This window comes from Podarcis raffonei, chromosome 4, assembly GCF_027172205.1.
Source record: "Podarcis raffonei isolate rPodRaf1 chromosome 4, rPodRaf1.pri, whole genome shotgun sequence".
In the NCBI taxonomy this organism is placed as follows: Eukaryota; Metazoa; Chordata; class Lepidosauria; order Squamata; family Lacertidae; genus Podarcis; species Podarcis raffonei.
Window position 1 is genome coordinate 56,834,928 of NC_070605.1, and position 23,533 is coordinate 56,858,460.

Below are 23,533 nucleotides of genomic sequence, written 5' to 3' on the forward strand. Positions count from 1 at the left end.
ACCGAGCTTGCGCTGATGCTGGAGGTTCCTGTTTGAAGCTTGTGTTTTAAAAACAATGATGCAGGAAAGGTTTTTACCATTCTACCCTGTTAGGCAGCCTCCGCCCCTCCAGATGTTTACAACTACCACTCCTATAATCACCATTAGCCATGCTCTGTGGCTGATGGGAAATATGTGAGGGGGTCACAGATTGCTTGGCCAGAATGTACCATCCTAATTCATGTCATGCTAAAGATCCAAAACAAGATTTCAAGTATGAATATAGTCAGTCATACCTTGGATCCCAAACAAATCGGCTCCCAAAAGTGAGTGTTTCAGTTTTCGAAAGCCGAACATTCAATGGGGCTTCCAATTGGCTGCTGGGAAGCTCCTGCAGCCAATCTGAAGCCGTGCTTTGGTTTCCAAATGTTTTCGAAGTCAAATGGAGCTCCAGAACGGATTCCGTTCGACTTCCAAGGTACGACTGTAGTATCTTCAATAGACAACATTTTTGAGTAATGGAAAACATTGTTACTGTTGTGGGGGAAAGTCTGTTCTGCAGTTAATCTTCCTTAATTTACATTTTCAGGGAAAGTGGCCATACAAATGCTGTCTCATTCCCATCCGCTTCATCCAGCAAGGACAGTGTGAAAAGGATGTTTGAAGCCCAAATATTCTCCAGTTGTAGGTGCCCATTTTTGCTAATGCTCCTACTATCCCAAGAAAAACAAGAAATATTAATTAGCCAAAAGGTTAAGAGAGTAAAAAAATTATTTATTTGTACATAAGATACATGTTGTATTTCAATTTTGAAGTAAAGAAATATTTGCTACTTAAAATAGTGGCACAACTATTTAACAATTCAGCAAGATTTATATTCATAGTATTATCAGTATGTCTCCTTTAAATAATGATTTGAGTGGCTCATTACTACCCAACTTTATTGGCAAACCCTGAAATGAAAGTTGCTGCGGTAACAGGCACTTTTTTAAAAAAAAGTGCAATTCAATAGCAGCAGTTTAGTAATTTCAGTCCATGAGAATCAGAAGAAATCCCCAGTTTGCCAGATTTTATTGCTGTTACACATTCCATATTTAAGTTTATTTCTGAATTCATTATTAAAATTGTAAATCTTAATCGTAAAAAAATCCCTGCTTAATAGATAAATGTTGCTGCTCTCTTACAAAATGAGGTAGCTGTAAGATTAAGTGGTTACTTTTCCATTAGCATGTGGGTTAACAGCAGCAAACCGCATGTAATAAATATTCACGAGAGCGTATTTAGGCTTTCTCAGGAAAGAGATTGGGGAAAACTGTTGAATTGTTCCCTAGCTACTGTCTGCAGGCTCTAAACATGAGTAAGCACATAAGTAAACAACATATCCAGTTAGTTGTTTACTGAGGCTCAGCAGTAGTTTTATCCTTTCTGCATCAGATACGACCTGGGAATATTCTAACAAAATAAAATTCAAGGTTTTCCCATTTTCTGAACCAAACTCTAATTTTGATATCTGAAGGAGGGGAGGAATTCAGTATAAACCTGAACATAGACCTGATTTCAGAATCAATATAATACCTAGACAAAGGAAGTAAAGGTACCTGACCAGGAGATAATGGAAAAGTATTATTCATCTCTCAGTAGTACTGGAGTATTGGAGAAGGTCTCTTCATATGTTACAGTAAGACATTTACCCTCAATCTTGAAAAACTGGGCTAGCCAGCAGCCCAGATATTCACAGATAATAATATATTAAAAGTTAAAATAAAACCAAGAAAATAAACAAGATGCTGTACTATTCCAAAGACAGCAGTAACAGCAATTTATAAATATGATTTATAATGAAACTAAAAAAAAAAACTGGCTGGGAATCCTCCAAAATGAAGAAAAGTTTAGCAACTTGATAAGGGAGTGATAGTGACCAGGGGCACCTACACTGAAGGAAAGAATCTTGTTCAACCTACACCGCTTGATATTAAGACATTCACAGTGCAAATGGCCCCAAATACTTTGCAAGCATTCAGAATTATCAAGTGTTTAGGTCCTAAGAGTCGCTTAGTACAGGAATGATGAAGACCAAGAAAGCCATTGGAAGCAATCAGATACATCAGGGGCACCATTCATTCCATGGAGGGCAGGGGGGTATGGCTGAATATCATCATCTGTTCGCCTGTTAAGAAAAACACAAGTTTCAGCAACCTCAATCCAAAGTATTGAATTTATTTATGAATTTATTAATGTTTACGTGAACTTTTAACGCAATCAGTTGTTCAAGGTAAGAAGCAAGTGGTGTCACTGAATTCTTGACTGCCCCCCGCTCCCACAAGATCAGGGAGCTTGACTCACATTCTCTTCATCCCTGCATGCAAGATCATGAGTAAACCATAGCAGGGCTGGCAAGTGTTTCTATGGAACTATAAATTTTCAGGTTGTGGCAACCTGCAAATGACCGAAGGTGGCAGCCAAAGGGTGTGCCTGAACACACCTTGTAATTCCTACCACAGAGACAAAAGACAGTAGCAGGAGAACTGTATCTGTGTCTTGACTGACTAAACATCCCCCCCCAAAAAAAAGTTTCCTTGATGGGAGATAACACATTTGGAACCATATTGTGCCTTGAGAGCCAAGTGCAACAGAAGTGGCCAAATGGCATTCCAGAGTGGACATGCCTGTGCACACACTACACATCTGCTCTCTCCTGCCTTCCCCTTTGGTCCCTGTGCCACTGCTGTCACCACCATCAATTATTTCTCTCACAAAAACTAAGGAGAGGTACATTTTAGCCCTCCAGATGCTATTAGTTATGCAATTTCTTACATGAGGTCCTGGGAAAGATTACAACAATTTAAAATTATATCAGTTAAAACAATTTGCACGCAGAAGAATAGGGTGGCTCCTAAAATAGCTTTCCAGTATGAAAGGCCAGGAGTGAGCTACATCTTCAGCATATGGGAAACTGTAATGAAGGTGCCATATACACCTCTAGAGGGAGTAAATTCCACAGCTTAGGGGCTGCCACAGAATGCCCTCTTTGGCGACTTCCGGGTTAGCGCCATCGACTAATGGCGGATTCCCTCCGAGCTCCGGAGGGAATCGGCTCCGCAGGATTTGGGTCTTGCCGCTGCGGCGACGCGGGGACCCTCAGAAATCACAGGCGCTGAAGCCTGTGAACCTGGTGACTCGGCGGGCACCATTTGCACACCCCCCCGACCCGCGGAGCCTTTTTAAACCCACTCTTGTCCATCAGCCCAGTGGCCATTTCATCATTACTGCAATGTATCTGACAACCACTAAAACCCACCTCGGAAAGTGCTATCAAAATATTTCAGAGAAGGTTACCTGCATATTTCTGTAAATCCAGTCTGCAAACACTGTCATGTTACCATAAACTCCAGGTCTGAATCTACTAGCACAGCCCGTTCCCCAACTTGTGTCACCCACTAACCACCACAAAGCATTCTTCCGAGTTACCAATGGACCACCACTGTCACCCTAAAACAAGAGAGGAAACACATTCTACAGTTATACCCTATAAGTCACATGCAGAGTTTTCTATAGGAAAATTGTAATCATTTTCATTGCAACCCAGGGTAAAGTTACTGCTGCTTTTAAACCCTTTGTTCAACTACTGCAGAATGAAACTTCTTGCCTACTAATGAAGAGATCCATTGTGACTATATTAGATGGGTTTTATAGCATTTGCATTGGCAATGTGCCATATATGAGCTACTTGTTTTGACCTGAAAAGGCTCTGACTGTCTAGACCCTGTATACCTAATTTATCTCCTTGTGTTTGCTCAAACACTAGAAGCCAGGTGAGGAGCCCTGCTTAAAATTCCATTCATTTTACATAACTCCACTTGAGGAAGTCACTGGGACCAACTCCTTTCTGGCTTCTCTTCTCCCACAACTTTCTCAATTGCCCATTACATAGCTAAGAAATTTTGGTACCTGAATTTACTTCTACTTATCCCTTTCTCCTTCCTATCCCTCTTCAATTTCATATTTTGTTTTTGAGCTTGTAAGCCTAAGGGCAGGACCTGTGCAATTTACTTAACCACTGTATGCTACCTAGAATCATCATCTGCTATAATAGTCTCCTCAGTGGTGGCACCAATGTCGTCTGGCAGGGAGCCCTACGCCTACAACGTCTGGCTAATACTAACTTTGCTGAAAGTAAGTAGCCCTTTAATAGTTATTGAATGGTTTTCAGAAGTTCTGTTTAGCTTTTAGGTAGGGGGAAACATGTAGGAATAGGAAAATTGGAGGGGGTTGAGAGAGGTCACCCTCCGTCTGTAAAGGAAGTTCACCAAGGAAATGAGAAATGCTTTTAAATCAGTCAAACATGTTTTTCCAATGAACTAATCACCATTATTTATTTGTATTAACATTTCTATGGTCACTTATCAATAAACACAGTGGAAGACAGAAAAACTACCTCCTTTCCATAAACTCAGCCTATATTATTGGTATTATTAAAATGTGTAAATCGCCCTATACCCACAGGTCTCAGGGTGGTCTTACAGGCCAGATGTAAAACACTTTAAAAGCCTGGGTAAAGCACTGGGAAGACACTAATGAAAGTTCCATGGTGAGTCTCTCTGTGCCAAGACATGACAACCAAAAGGCCCTGGTAGCCACCCACCTCACTTCGCTTGTTGAAGGCAGCCAAAGCAGAACCTGTGAAGGTGCTCTAAAGGTGTGGTGAGGCATATGTGGGACAAGGCAATCTCTCAGATAACCTGCTCCTAAGCCATTTAGGGCTTCATATGGCTAAACTAGCACTGTGTCTTAATTGACCACAAGAGCTCATGTTAGAATCTAAGCGCTGCTTTATCACTTAAAATAGAGAGGCATTACCTGACAAGAATCCACCTTTCCTTCTATATATCCAGCACAGAACATGGTAGGCAAAATGAGTCCATTATAGATAAACCTATCATTACATATAGCTGAGTCTATCAGAGGTACTATTGCTGCATTCAGTTCTTGTGAAGTGTTACCTAAGGTTGAAAAATAGGTGCAAAAACAACATATTAAGAGCCACTCAAATACAAGCTACTAAAACTTTCAGCTGCAGAATGTTAACATAAAGGCAATGGACTCAGCAGTAAAAATGCAGTTCAATGGATTGACAAAGCACTGCAACTTGTCTCCAAATGTCTTTTTAAAAGCTGAATTAAACAAGACATTTCATATACATAAAACAAACTATTATCTGTTCCCCACTTTCCTGAGCAGCGAGAAACCCTAGGGGAAGTGCATAACTGCATTTTACTTCCTTTGGGGGGAGAACTCACTGGAGACTTATGCAGCATTATAATATTTAGATTTACAAATACAGTCGTACCTTGGAAACTGAACAGAATCCGTCCGGAAGTCCGTTCGACTTCCAAAACATTTGATAACCAAGGCACAGCTTCTGATTGGCTGCAGGAGCTTCCTGCACACAATCAGAAGCCACGTCAGATTTTGGCTTCTAAAAAACATTCGCAAACCGGAACACTAACTTCTGGGTTTGCGGCTTCGACTCACAAGGCATTCGGCTTCCAAGGTTTGAGTGTAGCAGCAGCACTGCTGAAAACAGATCCTGACACAAACTCTTCAGCATCTTGCGATGCCTTCCAGTTTTCAGCTCACTCTGACTCTCCTTCTGAGTCTTAGACTGCAGCCTTTGTTGCTTTCCCTCAAATTTGGCACCTGAGATGTTGCTGAAGTGTTACTCTCACCTTCTCCAGCCAGAATGGCCAAGAGTCAGTGAGGATGTAGGCTATATGTAGCGCAGCAACAACTGTGTGTCACTTTCCTCAAAACATCTGGTGCCTTTTTCCATTTAGAACAAAACATAGGCAAATTGCTTCAAGTAATGGCTCAGGGTGACAAAAAGATTCATAGCAACAACAAACATGTATAGGACATATATAAGGTGATATTGAGCTAACAATTTAGTTCCAACATAAAGAGTGACTTTTAACTGGGTCACTTTAGTTAATTTGTTGCAACCAAGCCAGATATTTTAATATTTTTATAGCAGCAATTCCAAAGTGCCACAACATATAATTAAAGGAAAGCCCAGACTTTGATAGAAACCGATTTTACCTCTCTGGAATTTCGCTCCCCATCCAGATATCCAACATTGTTGCTCAGGCTGAAACATCATTCCAGGGTTGGGCAAACAAACTGGACTTATAAACTCTATGAGACAAGAACATATTGCTAATCAGTAACTGTGCAGAAATGAGAATTTGATAGAGAGTTGCCAGAACAGCACTCTCAGCCCTTCTAACATGGAAGGTTGGGGGCTTTCATAGTACCTGATTTCTACTAGCACTCTTAATTTCCTTGAGGAAATGAGCATTTTTGTTGATAAAAGTCACTGTATGGGAGCTATCAAGACAAGAAACCTTTACCCACCAAAAACACACTTTTTGGCAGAAGTCTAGATGTGACTACGGTTGGAGACAAGCCTTACTTAATACTACATTTTTCAATAGATGAATAAATGATTAAGTTTAGTTAATTGGATTATGCTGAAAATATAAAAAATAAATGTAAGGAAAAACAGAAAGGGGGGAGTTGAGTTTCGAAATGTTAACATGATTGCAAAATTACTGAAATGTATAAAATTGAAAATAATTTTAAAAATAAAAAACAACAACTATATTTTCCCCACCATCCCACAAACATGGAGGTTTGGGGGTGGAAGAGAGAAAGGAAATAAAAACTGACACTGCAGGTTGTTTACATTATTTGGGGCACTGTGGATTTTCAACAGTATTTTGCATAGAATGCAGGGAGGGGCAACACAAGCACAGGAAGCTCCCTGATGTAAAGATTTGCACTCTGACATATGGAGGACAATGGGGCCACTGGTGCCATCGGGGGGGGGAGCTGGGTGTATGGGCACCCACAAAATTTCTATTCTGGGTGCCCGGCAGTCATGTTGCACACGTGTGCGCTGCTCAGTCTCCACCCACCACAGCCTTACCTCGCTGGCTCTCTGACACTGTGGTGGCCTCCACAAAGACCCTTCACCGTGGGCCTCTGCTGCAGTTCACTGTGGCCAAAGGCGTGCTTATGGGGTGCATCTGCAGCAGGCCTCAGTGGAGGCTGTTGCAGCACCAGAGAGCCAGCGGTGGTGGAAGAAGAAGAGGAAGAGGAAGAGTTTGGATTTGATATCCCGCTTTATCACTACCCGAAGGAGTCTCAAAGCGGCTAACATTCTCCTTTCCCTTCCTCCCCCACAACAAACACTCTGTGAGGTGAGTGGGGCTGAGAGACTTCAGAGAAGTGTGACTAGCCCAAGGTTACCCAGCAGCTGCATGTGGAGGAGCGGAGACACAAACCCGGTTCCCCAGATTACGAGCCTACCCCTCTTAACCACTACCACTACACCACACTGGAGAGTGGTAGTGGGTGGAGGCCCAGCTGCACACGCTCCGCCGCCCCCACCCTGCTGATGCCATGACCACAGAGGCCTTGTGGCAAAGGCGGAGGCCCTGGCCCTGGCCCTGTCATCACAGCAGCGGTGGGTGAAGGCCAAGCTGTGTGCATGATGTGACACTTGCTTCTGAATAGGCAAAAATCTTGCAAACTTACATTTGGTGCTTTGGTATAGTGGATTGGACTGGCTTGTTGCTACATTTTGAAATGTAAACATTTAGCTATTGCTGCTTTAAGTGTAGAAGTTAAACTTTAACTGTAGAAAGATGAACAGATTCTCCAATTTTCTATTAGGTTATCATCATAGACTCACATCTTTCATTTTAATCATTTTCAATGGCAGATCCTGGGGTCTTAAATTTTAGCAGTGCCCTGTGCAAACACCGAAATTTAGCACTCCCTGCCTCCTCTGCCTTCCATTCTACATAATAGTTGCGGCACCCCTGAGGCTCTGCATCCAGTGCAACTGAACTGGTCGTGCTCCCCTAAATCAGCCTCTGTTGTTTTGCACTGATCTGGTTCAATTAGTTTGATGCAATGTTGATTTTGTTAGCTGCACTGAGCAGGTAATAGAAAGATAAAATATACATGCATATATACACAGGTAAATAGATAGGTACCATCTAAAGGTAGATGAGACTGTAACTTCATAAGGGCAACATCATTATTTTTAGTAGTTGAATCATAGTTTGGATGAGAAATTATTTTGGATACTCTGTAGCCCTTATGAGGACGCATTTCTTGCTGTGTCATGATCCCAGGATAAACTGTCCAGTCAAATGGATGAGAATATGCCCTAGGAAACAAAATGAAGGCTAACAATTATGATTTATTCTCAAGCATGATTCATGTTGCTGCAGCATCAACATCTAATATGCTAAGGTCCACTGTCAAGAAGGTAACATTCCTGGTTACAACCCTATATACCATATTTTTCGCCCTATAGGATGCAATTTTTCCCCTCCAGGGCTCCCTAGCTGCGGATAGCAGCCTGCCGCCCGGCGCGCAGGGCAGACATCGGCCAACTCCACAAGCTCAGGGGACAGCGGGGAGGCGCAGCACCGCCATCCCGCTGTTCCCCGACCTGGTTTGGAGGCTGGCGCTGGGGAGAAGCGGCTTCTCTCCAGCGCCAGCCCCACAAGCTCGGGGGACAGCGGGGAGGCGGAGCGCCGTCATACCGCTGTTCCCCGACCTGGTTTTGGGGGGGAAATAAAGGGGGGGAATTTTCCTTTATTTCCCCCCAAAAAACTAGGTGCGTCCTATGGGATGGAGCGTCCTATGGGACGGAAAATACGGTAGATAGCAAAAAGCCATGTGTAGATACCAGGGATTAAGCCTTTTCTGTCAGTGTGTCTCCATTTGTTAGGACCTAGCAAAGAGGAGGAGAAAGGAGCAAAAAAAAACCCCTCAAAAACCCTCAAGAACATTTGACCAAAAGGAGGAGAGTTCTCCGTAGCACACCAAACGGACACAATGCAGTCTAGGCGTTCCTTGAAAATTATTTCAAAAGGGCTAAAAATAAGTGCCAGATCCTACATCTATTCTGTTTAAAAATTGAAGGACAAAAATGGTTCCTAATAGTAAAAGTTTTAGTAACCAGAGCAATTATACATACAAAAAAACAAAATCCCAAGGGACACATAATTTGGGAGAAATTGTTTGAGACTTACCCATCTACACAGTGAGCTGCAGTTACTATCCATTCAGGAGTGATAATGGACCCTCCACATAGATGAATCTTCTGTATATGAAGGCTGACTTGCCATGGCCACTCACCAGGGGAGGCAGCAGTTCCACCCACAATTCTGCTTCGAGGATTCCAAACTTTACTGGAAGTGCCACACGCTTTGTAAAAAATAGAGGAAACATAAGTAAAACATTCATAAGTAAACTATTCATAACATAAGTCACAGGATGTTTCCTGCCACCATTTATGACTCTCTCATGACAACAATATATGTATCCTGCCCTTCCTTTTAGGAGTTACCATAGCCATATTGCCTACAGTCAGATTTACAGTCACTTAATATCAGTTCCTTAGAAATCAGGATCTCTATTTTATATTAATTCTTATTCATGATAACGGTGGCTTTATAACAATAGAACCCAGAATCTCCAAATGAAATAAGGTAAATGTATTTGGCCAATTTAATCATACCCCAGCCATATCAACATAAATTCATTTACTTACTTACTAGGATTCTTACAAGTCAGGCACAAGACAGAAAAGTTTAATTCAAATAAAAACAGAAAAAGTTAACTAAAAACTAAACAGCATTGCAACACTTACCTATACATCTCAGAGACACCATCTGTAGCGATGGACACTGATCGCTGTAACACAAATAGTATATACGTATTTGTACTATGTATGAAGAAGGAGGCTTCAACTTCACATGAACCTATACTCTACAACAGTGGGGGGGGGGGGTAATCCTGCCACCAGATCTGCACACATTTTCTCATGTAAATCAGGAGCCTCCCTTCTGGCAGGGTACCAACTGGGCAGGAAGAATCTAGACAATCAGCTCCACACGTACACCACATGTTCAAAACATATTGAAGTGGCTTCTACACTAACAGACTCCACAAGGGTAAAAGAGGGTATCAATTGTTAATTTACACAAATGTATGGTCCTCCTACTCGGGCATTGTAGGGTGCTCCTCACAGCTCACCCCCCCATATCCCCCCCCCCATTCACAGCAGAATAACCATTGCTGAAAGTAATTACCCAGCTCTTAATGGTGGAATTCCAAGGCATATTCTCACACTGAAGGAGAGAGACTGGCACAACAATTGCTGCAAGCCACTGGGTACTGAGCACAGCTTTAAAATTTTGCAGTGGAGGGGAGAAAATTTCCAGGTTGGCATATTAAAGATCTGCTTCATTACATGTCCCACAATTTAAAGCAGCCTCCACATTTCAACTGCTAATCTGGACATGAATAGAAGTCAGTTGAGTACAACTCAAGGGCAGTATTCTTGAACTACAAGCATTTGTCTTCTATATGCACAGAACAGGACTTGGTAAAATATGTTTGATGAGTTCAAATTCTATTAAATATGCTTAATGTCTTCAATTTCTATTAAGTAGAAGCTAGAGGCAGGGAAACTTAACAGGGGCTTAAAACATAATAATTGTTTATGCCAACAATCATTAAGTTCACCCCTACGACAACAGTTGTGCATTATAATGGCTCTGGGAGTCAAACACTTAAAAGTAGGCAAAAATTATAAAAGTATCACCTGTTATACAGTTTTTTATGCAAGTCTGTATCCACAGCACTTTTATTCAACCTCATAAAGCTCCTAGAGTCAGTGCTGAGTGGTAATGCATTGCTCCTAAAATATGTGTTCCTGTCAAAGATAGGAGTGAACATTCAAACATGTGCGCTTAACTATTTCAGCATGCATACACACAACACAATCAGCTTAAGCATTAATTATTATTTTTAATGCCACTAGATATGAACTCCCTCTTCACCAGCTTTGAGCACTAACCAACAGTATCTGTTGCATTAGAGAGTTTTGCATTATGATTATTTTGGGAGCCATTATCTATTTTCCCAGCACTTACATGAAACATTGTAAAGCTTGTTGAAAGATCTGGCACAGTGTGGAATTCAAATTTTGTTCCTCCTATCACCATTACTACACTCACTGCTATAATAAAAGTATTACTGCAAATATCAGTAATCAAGATACATGCAGCAGTGTTAGAAACAGAGAAGTGAAAGCTAGGAGCTAAATGGCACCTTAAACCTAAGTTATAGGCGAAACACCAGAATGTTTAGGCACACTTTTTAATAACAATAAAAAGCTGAAAAGGAATGAACTGCAGCTAAAATATTATGTTCATTTTTCACATGATCTAGTCCTTCCCCTCATTATATGGAAATTATTGCAGTCAAATTATTTCAGTCTATATTTGCTATAATTGAAATATCACTATACTTACGAGTTATATCCCAAATCCTCACAGGCAGTCTTTCCATGTTCATTATTCCAATCATCATAGCAAACACGGTACCATTTTTTGCTTTTAGATGAATAAACTTCCAGGAGAAAATCTGGTCCATAAAGCCTAACTAAAACAAAAATAAATTTTCTGATGACATAAAAGTCTCAGAACCATCAAATTTCAATAAGGAGATTACCTGGCTGACACATATATAGCAGTTGCTGCAACTCTGATGTTCCCTTTCTGCAAAAAGAAGTCAGGTGTTGCTAAAGGGTAGGTGGGAATTGCTGATAAGATTACAAACACTGGGAGGGGCCTCTGTGTGGATGTCTGTAGTAATTCTCCAAATATGTAGAAGAGGGAGGGTTTTAATCAAAGAAAATATTTAATATATATATTTAAAGAACAGGAATGGGGAAGCTGTGGTCCTTCAGATGCTATTGAACTCCCAAGTTCTTTCAGTATCAGCCACTATGGTCAATGGTCAGGGACAGTGGGAAATGGGAATCCAAGAACAGTGGGCAGCCACAGGCTCCCCATCCCCAAGGCAGAGGTTATTTCCAACTTGTGGCTGATTACTTTACTTGGGAGACGACAAAATAAGTTTGTTGTTCTAGGATCACAAGCCACAGGCCAGCCATGGCCCTAGTATTCCCCTTACTGTACTTCTGTGCTTACTGTGCCAGGAGAATTTCAGCACAGGAGAAACCTCACCATAATTGAAGCAATGACTGCAGGTCAATGGCCAGTGTCCTGTGCGAGAAATCTTGAATGTCTCCAACAACTGCTACATAGAATCTAGCCGTAGATAATATTGGCTACCATTGACTATAGGCTACCTAAAGAGGAGGAGCTTTCAATTATTTATTTATTTTTAAAAATAATTCACTGAATGCACTTACCACAACGATTTTCATCTTCACCATTAGGGCAATCGTTTACTCCATCGCACCACTGAGATGGTGACACACAAACTCCCAGAGTGCCACACCGTATCTTGGAGCCATAACAACTGTCTGTCACTGTAAAGAAACAAATCAGATTTAGGAATCTACTTCACTGGCAACAAAAAGAGCACCATGCTTCATGAGCAAAAGCATTTCAAATATGGGTGGGGAGAAAACGAAGCAGGATGGACTAATGCTATCAGACATTTGTGGCCATGACCATACATGTATGGTCCATAATTTAATAATTATGTGGTTGTTAAGAGAGCCAATGTGGGGAAGTGGTTAAGAATGTGTGTGGGACTAGGATCTGGGATCTGGGCTCAAATCCCCACTCAGTCATGATGCTCATTGTGTGACCTTGGGCCAGTCACAGTCTCTCAGCCTACCTAACCTACTTCACAGGCAAACATGTTGCAAGATATTTTAAGCTTCTATAAACACAAACAGATCCTTACCGAAAAACCAGATGAGAACACATGCAATTGCAGCTCCTATTAGCAGTATTGCAATGGCTAGAATTAGTAACAATATTTTCCTGAGTCCTGAAAATATATAGAGAGAAAACCATCATGAATTGTAAGACTAGACAGTCTATTCCTAACCTACAGGTACATACCAGTTTAAAGAAAAGCAGCCCACCAAAAAAAATAAAAATCCATAACATCATTAATTCAATGAACTGCCCACCATTCTATTCTCCCTGCTACCCTCACCCCCCGCAAGGTACAACAATGGAAATACAGTGGTACCTCGAGTTACATATGCTTCAAGTTACATACGCTTCAGGTTACAGACTCCACTAACCCAGAAATAGTACCTCGGGTTAAGAACTTTGCTTCAGGATGAGAACAGAAATCAAACAGCAGCGGCACAGTGGCAGCAGGAGGCCCCATTAGCTAAAGTGGTGCTTCAGGTTAAGAACAGTTTCAGGTTAAGAATGGACCTCCGGAACAAATTAAGTACTTAACCCGAGGTACCACTGTACAACCATGTGAACAATGTTTAAACATATGAACAAATACAAAGAGGCTTTTTTGGAAACCTATACAACAGGTCTAATTACAGAAAATCTTGCTTTTTAAAAAAAATAAAAAATAAAGCAAAGCTTACTTGGCGTGCAGATTTTTGTAGACTTTGGTTGTGCTATTGTTGGCACTGGAGTTGACTCATGAGTTGAAATTCTGGGGACGTAATGTGGCACTGATGGAGGATAATACGGAGGTGGGTATTGTGGATACATGTTATAGCCACCGAAGTATCTATGAGAAGCTGCATTTTCTGGCTGATAGGCAAAATTTTCATAATACGGAGGTGGCCTCTAAAAATCAGAAATAATCAGGTGCAACAAAATCAGCACATGAATAAACAAATATTGTTTAGAAAGCACTGGAATACCAACATCACTCACTTTGTAATAGTTCACTTAAGTGTCTATTTATTTGTTGCAGTAGCTGTTGTCATTTGTCATCAGATTAATTAATCGCAGATTAATTTATGTGATGTGGAGACGTTATTTTCAATAAGCATAAATTAAGGTTCATTTATAATAAGATTTCCCATCTCTTTTTTTCTGAAAACACTTTTACAAATCACCACAAATGGCATGCTATCTTTGAAAGATATTCACTTACTGAATCAGACTCCATCTTGATTTTCAGCAATTCGTCTTTTGCAAGTTTCAGACAAACCTATAAACAGAGAAAATTACTTTCTCAATTATAAGATGCACTAAAGTTTTGAAGCAAGTAACTGTGGTTACAATCCACAGACACAGACACGCACACGCACACACACACTCACTCTGCCTGGGAGTAAGTCCTACTGAACTCAATAAGGCTTACATCTCAGTAGACATTACAGGATGGTACTGCAATGCCTTACAATTCACTCCTGCAGAGGACACTCACACTTTACCCATCAATCCAACTTTGTTATACTGTAATAATAAAGTATTGAGGCAGCCTCTTTCAAATGTCCATTAATTGTCCATTATTATGTTTTTATATTTGCTGGAAGCCACCTAAAGTGGTTGGGTGGGGTATGAATTGTTAATTATTAATTATATTTGTTGTTGTTGCTGTTGTTGTTGTTGTTGTTGTGATCATTATTATTTCTGCCAGCAACCTGCTTCTAGCTTCCAGCTCTTACACACCTCAACTCTGGCTTTTGTCCGTCTAACAACCAGTTATAGCAGGCCCCTACCCATCTGCTCTCTGGCACAGAGCCACTTCCTCTGTTACCTTAACTCATAACAACTCATATTTAGGTGGCCATTACCAAGAAGGTGGTCTGGCTAGTTCAACAACTGAATCCTTGCTGATTCAGGAATTATAAATTATACAGCCTAAAAGGCAAAACTCACGCCATTCCTTTTGTTAAATGGGTGAAATTCCAACTCCTTGAACAAATAACACTTTACATAAATTGTTTAAGAACATAGCCATAATTTATTTGCCCTGAACACCAGTTGGTTAGTCCTCTATATATGTGTTCCTGCTCTTTCACTATGCTTGTGCTTTTTTTGACAGCCATTCAAATGTAACAACAAATTTACTCTTACCTTGAGCGTGCATGATATACTATGAAGGGACAGACTATAGCCTAAAGGAACCAAACATCTCCCCTCCAAAATTAGCCCCAAGTGCAGCACTGGTTTAAGTATGCTACTGGACTGTCCCCTTTTAACAGACACCTACCTACCCATGTGCATGATAGAGAAGCACACATACCTTTTTGTGCTGTGGAGTCTACATTTCAAAAATATCTGTTTCCAGCCTTAATTATTTTTTTATTAAATTGCAAAGGGGATCTGTCACAAAATGCTGTGCTGTGAAGTTCTTCTGTTCAGGTTCCCTAACCAATCATGCCATTTTCCAGAATCCTCCATCCCATCTTTTCCCCAGCAGTTTTCAATTTCTCTTCCTTCCACTGCAGCCAGCCTACCATCAGCTCTAGCCTCCAGCTGATTCCCCCCCCCCATATATATAGAAAAAAGATTCCCCACCACTAGTGTAAAGAATCACAGCATATCAGTCAAATTTTAGTCCCACTGATTTTAAGCTTAAATCCTACCTACTTCTGAGCACTGAGTTGCATTGCTAGTTTGAATTGAACCCCATGTATTCTTCTCATGTCAACTATGTTGCACTAAAGGAGAGAAAAAGTAATGCGATGCAAACTTTCTGTTTCCTACAAAAACCAATAAACAAGCTGGGAAAGCTTCTCAACTTACAGTGTACACAAGCTTATTATTTATCATGAATACAGTCATCACCAAGTTTGTTTGTTGAGATCTTTCTACATACTTCCCTTTTGAGTCAGCAACATGTATTCAGGTCAGTAATTTATAGTTCTAACTATATAGCTTCAATTTACAAAAGAACATACAAGGAAGTATAAATTAAAGCCAAACCAGTGAAATGATTAAGTGGCACAAGATTACATGCCTGGAAGTAAAAAATCAAAATAACACTAGTACCACCTTTAAATTACTCAGCAATGATCCTTTTCCAGTCATGCAGCTTTTAAATTCATATAGTGAACAGGCCAGGGAAATTCCAATACTGTACTACAACAATTCCACCAAAGACTTGGACTACATACAACTCTCAAAGTCACCATAGAGCCTTTTCAAGCTGTAGCAAGATTGTTCCAGATTAACAGGGGAGAGCCAAAATGGTTCATGTACCATAAAAAAGGGTTGCAGATATAATCCCTGGTAAACCTATGTAAGTCTGGGAAAGGCTCCTATCCTGCCTGAAACCTTGGAGAGCTGCTACCAAATGGTCTCTTATGGCTTCTGTGAGGAGGAAGGCGTACATAGAGCAACGAAGAGCAGGCACTCTTGGCAGGCAATAGCTTTGTTAGTTTAGAGTTAAATAAAGTACCTGTCCCTGTGGAAGTTAAAAGGAGCAGAAAAAGCATTGAAAGAGGTTTGCTGAAGCAACTGAAACAGCAGGTGGGTGTCCATCACTAGAATTATTATAGTATTTATTGTTATATATTCAATTTATTACACGTCCTTCACCATCAGGTCCCAAAATGAGTTACGATAATTTAAAGCTCAATATTAAAAACAGTTAAAACAATTAATTCACAGAAATAAGGAATATATGCAAAGCTGATGCTGGTAACTTCCAATAACTTTTTTAAAATAATATCACATCCCAAGCTGGTTCTCAAACAGCACACACATGGATTTCCTGCAACTCTGATGAAGCACCTAAGTATTCTCAACACACTGACTACAATATCAAGAAATCCGCACCATACCAGCATGTACTCTCATTACTAGGTAGCAAGATAAAATATTCTGTATTTATTTAACAAAAAAAACACAATTCTATTTGCTGGCAATTGTACATTTCTGGCTCATCTGACCAAGTGGTATCAATTACGTTGAAATCAAATACCCAAAAGATGTCTCAGTTCAAGGCTAGGTTACCCTGGACCAGAAGTGTTATGAACTCAGTGCTCACTTAGCGTATCATGCCTCCCCAGTTGGTGCACCAACCATTTTTAGTAGCAGATAACATGGCGTGGCAGGTCATAAGGTCTGAACTTATTTCAACCAGAAGAAAACCACTTTCTTTAGCACCGTTTTCAGAAGAACTAGATTTTCCCCATCAAGTACTTACAGCTAGACAGAGCATGTATCCGACCAGTTTTTACATCATTTTCAGGGAAGGGGGGGAGCACATTGAATCAGATAGCCATTAACCTGCTGTAGTTAATAGCACAGAGATCTCTTTTTTTTCATTTAAGGTATTGTTTAGCACACTCACCTTCATGCTTTCCAAAAGTGCTTTTTGAAGCAATATTCTATTTAGATATGAGGCTGTGTGGCTATAACATGCCATTCAGGCAGGGGCAGGGCTTTAAACATCAAGTGCCAGAACAGGTATGTGGAAGTGTTCCAAATAGTGCTAACTTATAAAAGGACTTTTAAGGCAGTTTTCTGGTGGTCAGTAGAAGGCTCAGAAATTAAATTAAATGGAACTCCTCATGGAAGAATTGGTATAACAGGAAAGCTTTCACGCAGAATAGAAACAGCATCTATCACCTGATTTGTTCTTCATAGATCTACACCACAGTATGCAAGGTATGCATATGAAGAATGTGCTGCTTGCTTATTTTGCACTGAAAAGGTTCAACACTGAGTGTCATTACTAAAAAGTCAGGACAAATATTTAACACAACTACATCTCCAATTCATATATGAAAATTAGCAACTTTATTAGGTTGCTGCAGAAAGGGAAAGTTTTCAAAATTATACATTATCTTGAGTATGACTGAATCCATTTGTTTAAAGTTCTATGGTGAAATTTACATGGACTGATGTAATATGGAAATTCATTTGTAGCTTTGAAACCCAAAGACCTGCAATTTTATGTTTGTTTGCATGAGAAGTTTTAACATCACAACCAGTTGCACCTGAATGCTTGGAAAATTTATAACACAGTAGATGCAATGTTACATTTAACTTACTGTGATTTACACTACATATGATAATTTAACAGAATGTCAAACTTATTTTGAATGCATAATTGGAACATTAAGGAAAAACTAGTCTAACATTTGGAATATCAGTAGTTAATAAATGTCTGGGGTTGAAAAAAATAATAGCTAATATTAACAGAATCTGAGGAACCTTTAATTATTATATGAATATTTTATTTTAAAGTGTTTATAAACCACTCAATAATTTTAAAACCTCTTAAGCATTGAATGAATGACATGTTCCTGCATTGGACAGATAATTATAATTATAATTCTTTATTTTATTCTTTTGCTGTTGACACATTACACTACAAATAGAGATGATAGATGTATATGTATACATACATGAAGCTACTTAGGTTTATTTTAACCAAGCAAAGAAACAGCTTTTTTCAACCTCTCTTTTTTGGCTTGAGAGAGAAGTCATTTCCCCTCTATAGAATTTCCACTATGCAGTCTAACCATGCTTATTCACCACAGTCTCCAAGTTCAATGGAACTTATTCCCAGGTAAGCATGCATGGGACTGCAGCGTCAATTGTAACTGTACTGCCTCTCCACCTTAATTAATAATATCTGGGACACCTGTTTCCCTTGAAGCATAATTTATAAAGCACCAGATGTCACACAGCAGCAGGAAGACAATAAAATAAAATATTTTGTTACATGTGCTACTGGTAGATAGGATGTCATAAAGTCTGCTCCATAGTTTCCATCTGCTTCTTAGTACTGGAAAACTGGAGATTTAGGTTCTCGTACACATATCACACTTCAGAAAGATACAAAACCTTGAGGGCAGCATATCTGTGTTATGTGTACATTAACTGCACACTTAACTTGGTTTTCCAGCCCTTGTTGTTATTATACAGTTAAATATACCCAGGGGACACTTTTAAACTTTTCTGATGTCACTTTGGGTCAACAATGCTGACACCCCACTCGACTGTCATTTTCAAAGCACATAGCAAAATATTTTTGAACTTGCATTGTATCAGCTACTGTTGACTCAGTTAACACCAATTCAGCATATGGTTGTTCCTAATACTTTTTTTAAAAAACCTGTACAGGCAACTTTAGTGACGGAGTTCTATTAACAAACAAGGATTATAAGCAAGTATTCAAAGTGCTTCATATGCCTTATGGTCAATAGGCATTTGCTGTAAACCTGCCTCCCTGGTAGGTCAGTCTCATCCTAACACAGACCCACTGTGGATGAGGAGCTGAGCTGGAGTCTGCATAGAGCTTTAATAACTTAGAGCAATCCTAACCATGTCTACTCAAAAGTAAGTCCGACTGAATTCAATGGGGCTTACTCTGCAGGTAAGTGAGGTTAGGATTGTAGCCTTAGTGCATTTGTGAATGACAATTCCAACTCTCCATCCTTAGCCTATAGCACTATAGTGGTTCAACTGCAGAAACAAGAGAGATTAAAATAAGCTTAGAAATGGAATGTATTCTACAGAAAAAGAGAAACTGTTTCAATAATGAAGTTCCTGGAACAGGACCATAGAATACAAAGTTAGTATTAAGGCTTCTGTGTCTTTAAATGCTGCTATGGTGAGCAGATGTTTAAAGGCTGAAATTCTTCCCAGGCTGAAAATTCAGATAGGAAAAAAGTTCCACCTGAAGCAATTTTGCTTATCACATAGTTGCTGGTAGGAAAACAACACTGCCAGACAAAGCTGGTAACCCTATCAGGCAGAAGGAACTGCTTATTCATAAAGTGCTTTCAGCCTTTGAAGGCAGAGGAAAACCCCATCTCACCCAAGAAATTTGCTTCCAGGGAAACCTAAACTACAGTACATCCCTTCCCTTTATCACATGTCCTTTTTTCCTTAGTATTTAAAACAAAGGAACAACCCCATATCCCTTAGAAACAGCACAATATGAGAAAACAAAAAAAGGACCAATAAGACAATTCTGCACATGAATTTCTGTTCCTGCTCAAATAGCTGAAGTGCCTCACTCAAAGCCTCAGCAAAAATGGCCTTTAAAAACTCTTGAGCTCACCACCGGCGGCGGCGTAGCGTGGGTTGTCAGCACCCGGGGCAAGGCAAGTAATTTGCGCCCCCTAACCTGCCGCCGCTGCCAGCTTCTTCTTGCTGCTGCCTGGGCTGGGGTATTTACGGTAAGGTAGCCACGGCGGCGGGCCCGTGTCGCCGCTGGCGCTGCCGCCCAAACGACGCCGCTTGCCCGGAGGAGGAGGAGGGCAGAGAGGCGAGGAAAATGCGACATGGCCCAGCCGCTGCCGCAGCAGCGGCGGGGCTGTGAGGAAGGGCTGCCTGGCGCGCCCCTGACGCGCGGGGACCGCGGCGAGCGCTGAGAGCCGCTGCCTGCCGGACGCCTTCAGCCCGGACGCGCGCACAGCTCGTCGGTTCCGCAAGACATGGGGCTCTGCTACAGCCTGCGCCCGAGGCTCTTTGGTGACTCCGGAGGCGGTGAGCGCCCCCCCCCAGATGTTGCGCCCGGTGCAGCCGGCCCCCCCTGCACCCCCCCACGCTACACCACTGACCACCACCACCTCCCACAATAGAATGGACAGCCCAATCCTCAAACAATTTAGGATGATGCTTCAAACCACTTTAGACATGCAGAACCCTGAACTCAAGTGTAACTACTGCAGCTTAGTTTCTCAATCTGCCTGTGACAGTGCAGTATAAGTCAAGAACATAATTTTCATTTTATTTCCTTCACTGCCAGCAGAACAGTTTAAAGAAAGCATTTTAAGCTGAGGACAGTAACCTTTGTTCCACTAAGGTCAGTGTAACTCAACCCATTTAGATGCAAATATGTGCTGGTTTGGGTAGTTTGCAGAAATGTAACCTGAATCCCTTACTGGAAATGAGGCCCATAAAAACTGTCGAAATGTGATCTCTAATCTACAAGGAAGGAGCACACAAATTATAGATTTGGACCATGTGATAGTTTTGCGTAGCCAGTAACTACCAAACAGATACTTTAAAAAGCAGCAATTAAGTGAACTCGGATTAATGGGCATTTCATTTCATACACCCAGCTACCCTGAAGTAATGACACACACCTTCAGTTTGTAAGCTTTTCTCCTCAAATCAGCACAAAGTCTCATATGTAGATATGGTTGCACAATGTTGTTTTTCAAAATCACTGCTTCCACAGAACAAGCGAACTTCTCTCATATTTACCACCACTATGAAGACACTACAGCTGCTGGGTTACTCCATATTTAGTGCCTAATGTGTGCAAGGTGCTACTGCACAAAAAAAAGGAAGTGTCATGGATCTACCCAGGGCCCATTAATCAAGCTCAAATCAGCAGCTACATTCCACTTAAAAGCCATATAGGAACCACATATATAAGCAGTTCTGATCTTTTCAGTGGATGATTGAGCTAAAAATGCAGTGTTGTAATCAAGAATGTGAGACTGGGGCCAGTGAGCCCCAAACTCCCACTTAGCCTTTAAGCTCTCTGGGTGACCTTGGGCAGTCCCCATATCTCAGCCTAACCTAACTTAGGTGGATGTTGTGAGGCTAAAATGGATAGAGTGTTAACCAAATATGGTGGCCTTGGCTCCTTGAGGAAAGGATCTAATAAAAAGGGAATTATCAACAACAAAAATATATGAAATTCTGTTGTATAATAAGTTGCCAGATTCTATGGAAAAGTGCTGGACAGAAGATGGAGCAGGATCTGCTCCAGGGAGCTTGGAGGATTTGGTGAAGATTTCATACTTCTTGTTTAACAAAGGTACCAGCAAAGTTACCCCCCACAATTCTTCTGCTGAAATGAAGTATGGGGGGGTAAGCAGGGAGGGAAGTAACATCTGTGTGTGGAATAAATGAACTCGGATCTATTCCTGGGCCTCGGAATTCTTTAACTTGTACACTTTTGTACCTGATTCTAGGTAGTGGATCCCAGGCGGATCCTGCAAGTATTGAGGCCACCCATGCCTGCTTAGAAAGAGATCCTATCGATGCACATCTTTAACAGCCTCTGCAGATTACTTTTATCCATTCTATGATGGGAAACATCCCGGTAAGGCTGGATACAGCGTAAGTCATTTTTAGAATATTGAATATCATCCACACGACCGAAATCTCTGTAGTCCAAACCGACGTCTTAACAATAAGGAAACAGCAGGTGTTTCGGCAGAGGTATGGTGCCAAGGTCATTCAGATCAAACATACAGGAAACACCACCACCACGTCCTGACTTTTAAAATAAACTGGTGATATGGCCAAGCTTCCATGCCTATGTCTCCTATCCCGCTTCCCCTCCACTCCATTACCTTTTTGAAAGCCCCCTACCCCGATTTTGGTTTGAAAAGAATCCGGATTTGTGCATAAAGGGAACGACCGCCTCTCCCAGTGGGGTTTCTGTTCGTTTTCTCGCCACAGAAACGGCAACGAATGGAAGCCAACGAAACACTCTTCCAATTAGCAGCTTATAGTTTAATAAGCATATGCTTCTATAAAAGAAAGGGGGCACTTCCGCGTACTAAAAACAAAAAACAGGCGGGCCTCAACGCCTCCACCCAACCCGCGTCTCCCTCGCCCAGAGAATTAAAACTCTCGCGCTCACCTGAGGCGACGGGCTGCGCCTTCGCCGGGCTCCCCGATGCTCAGCTTCAGCCCAGGCGCAGCAGGGCGGCTTTTTCCTTCGCCCAGGGACACGCTATTCCGCCTTCCTCCCTTTCTCCGCGCCACTCCCGCCGCGCGCTCGTCTCCCGCGAGGTGAAAGAACAGCAAACGTCCCCGCGCGCCGAGTCAGGGCGCGGATGAGAGGGGGAGAGGGAGAGCTGCGCGGACTTGGCGAGAGAGACCTTCGTTCCACCGCTACGGGAGAGCGGCCTGGCGGCGAGGGGAAGAGTCGTCCGTTTCCTGTGGGCTCGCTGCTCTCTCGCTTTATCACTTCATCCTCAAAGGCGGGATTGACGGGCTATTATTCACCTGCAGGCGCGGAGGGAGGGAGGGAGCGGGGCGGGCAGTGGGGCGACGAGCGCCGCCGCCGGAGGTGTCACTCTCTGTGGCAATGCCTGCCTTGCCGGAGGGGGGTGGGGCTTAGGCGGCCACCCTCTGCCCCGTCGCCTGAGAGGAAACCCCCGAAGACGGCGGCTCCCTCCCGCATACCTGGGAGGCTCGTCAGCCGCGAAATCTCGATCCACACGCCAAGAAGCGAGCCCCACTGAACTCCGGGAGGCTTACTTCCGAGTAAGCGTGGTTGCGCGAGGCGTCTCCGGGGAGGGAGAATTCCAGCGGCTTTGCCAGCTGCGTGACAGGAGGCAGACAATCAACAGGTTAAAGCATACTGGCTCCTTTAAAAGAAGATGTTTGCAAAGAAAAAAAAATTATTAGTTTTTAGTTCTCGAGTTGGCAGTGAATTAATGAACCAATGTTGATAGTCTTGCAGGGCTAGCCCTACCAATAGGCAGGTGAGGCAATGTCCTTGGGTGGCAGATGGTAGAGGGCAGCAGCAGCCCTCCCCATTCTTCACAAGCTGCCCTGCCATTTCTCTCTCTTGGCCATTACACCTATGTGTGCCACAGTTCTGCCAGGTACAGAGGTGCCCTGGGCGCCTGAGCACCCACAAAAGCCTCCATGAAGGGGCCAGAAACCCACATATTTCAGTGCCAGGGCCATGCATGCTGTATGCACCCACGGTCATGGGGCCAAGCTGGCAATCCTGACCCAATACTCCCTAAACTAGCCTGTTGGCCTCAGGTGCACTG

The 23,533-nt window shown here is 41.9% G+C and overlaps 1 protein-coding gene across 2 annotated transcripts; it reads right to left on the reverse strand.

Moving 5' to 3' along the window:
* Nucleotides 1-732: 732 nt before the first annotated feature.
* Nucleotides 733-22,536, reverse strand: TMPRSS2 (transmembrane serine protease 2). 2 transcript variants are annotated; one of them, XM_053386778.1, is made up of 14 exons: nucleotides 22,387-22,536; nucleotides 13,963-14,019; nucleotides 13,442-13,649; nucleotides 12,787-12,873; nucleotides 12,284-12,403; nucleotides 11,379-11,508; nucleotides 10,667-10,777; nucleotides 9,710-9,753; nucleotides 9,090-9,264; nucleotides 8,040-8,215; nucleotides 6,076-6,171; nucleotides 4,837-4,979; nucleotides 3,316-3,468; nucleotides 733-2,146 (listed from the first exon to the last, which is right to left on the reverse strand). In XM_053386778.1, exons 2-14 carry the CDS (start codon nucleotides 13,975-13,977, stop codon nucleotides 2,135-2,137), a joined length of 1,470 nt encoding a protein of 489 aa, XP_053242753.1. In that variant the 5' UTR covers nucleotides 13,978-14,019; nucleotides 22,387-22,536; the 3' UTR covers nucleotides 733-2,134. The 2 variants fall into 2 exon arrangements, with proteins under 2 accessions (XP_053242753.1, XP_053242752.1); XM_053386777.1 differs by lacking the exon at nucleotides 733-2,146 and having other exon boundaries at nucleotides 3,277-3,468.
* Nucleotides 22,537-23,533: the final 997 nt, after the last annotated feature.

Bases quoted from the DNA above. Each gene is read 5' to 3' on its own strand.
- TMPRSS2 (XM_053386777.1), bottom strand. The intron at 9,265-9,709 runs GTAAGTGTTGCA...TTTTTTACAAAG, and splicing joins GGTGTCTCTGAGATGTATAG to CGTGTGGCACTTCCAGTAAA. The intron at 4,980-6,075 runs GTAAAATCGGTT...TTTCAACCTTAG, and splicing joins GGGAGCGAAATTCCAGAGAG to GTAACACTTCACAAGAACTG.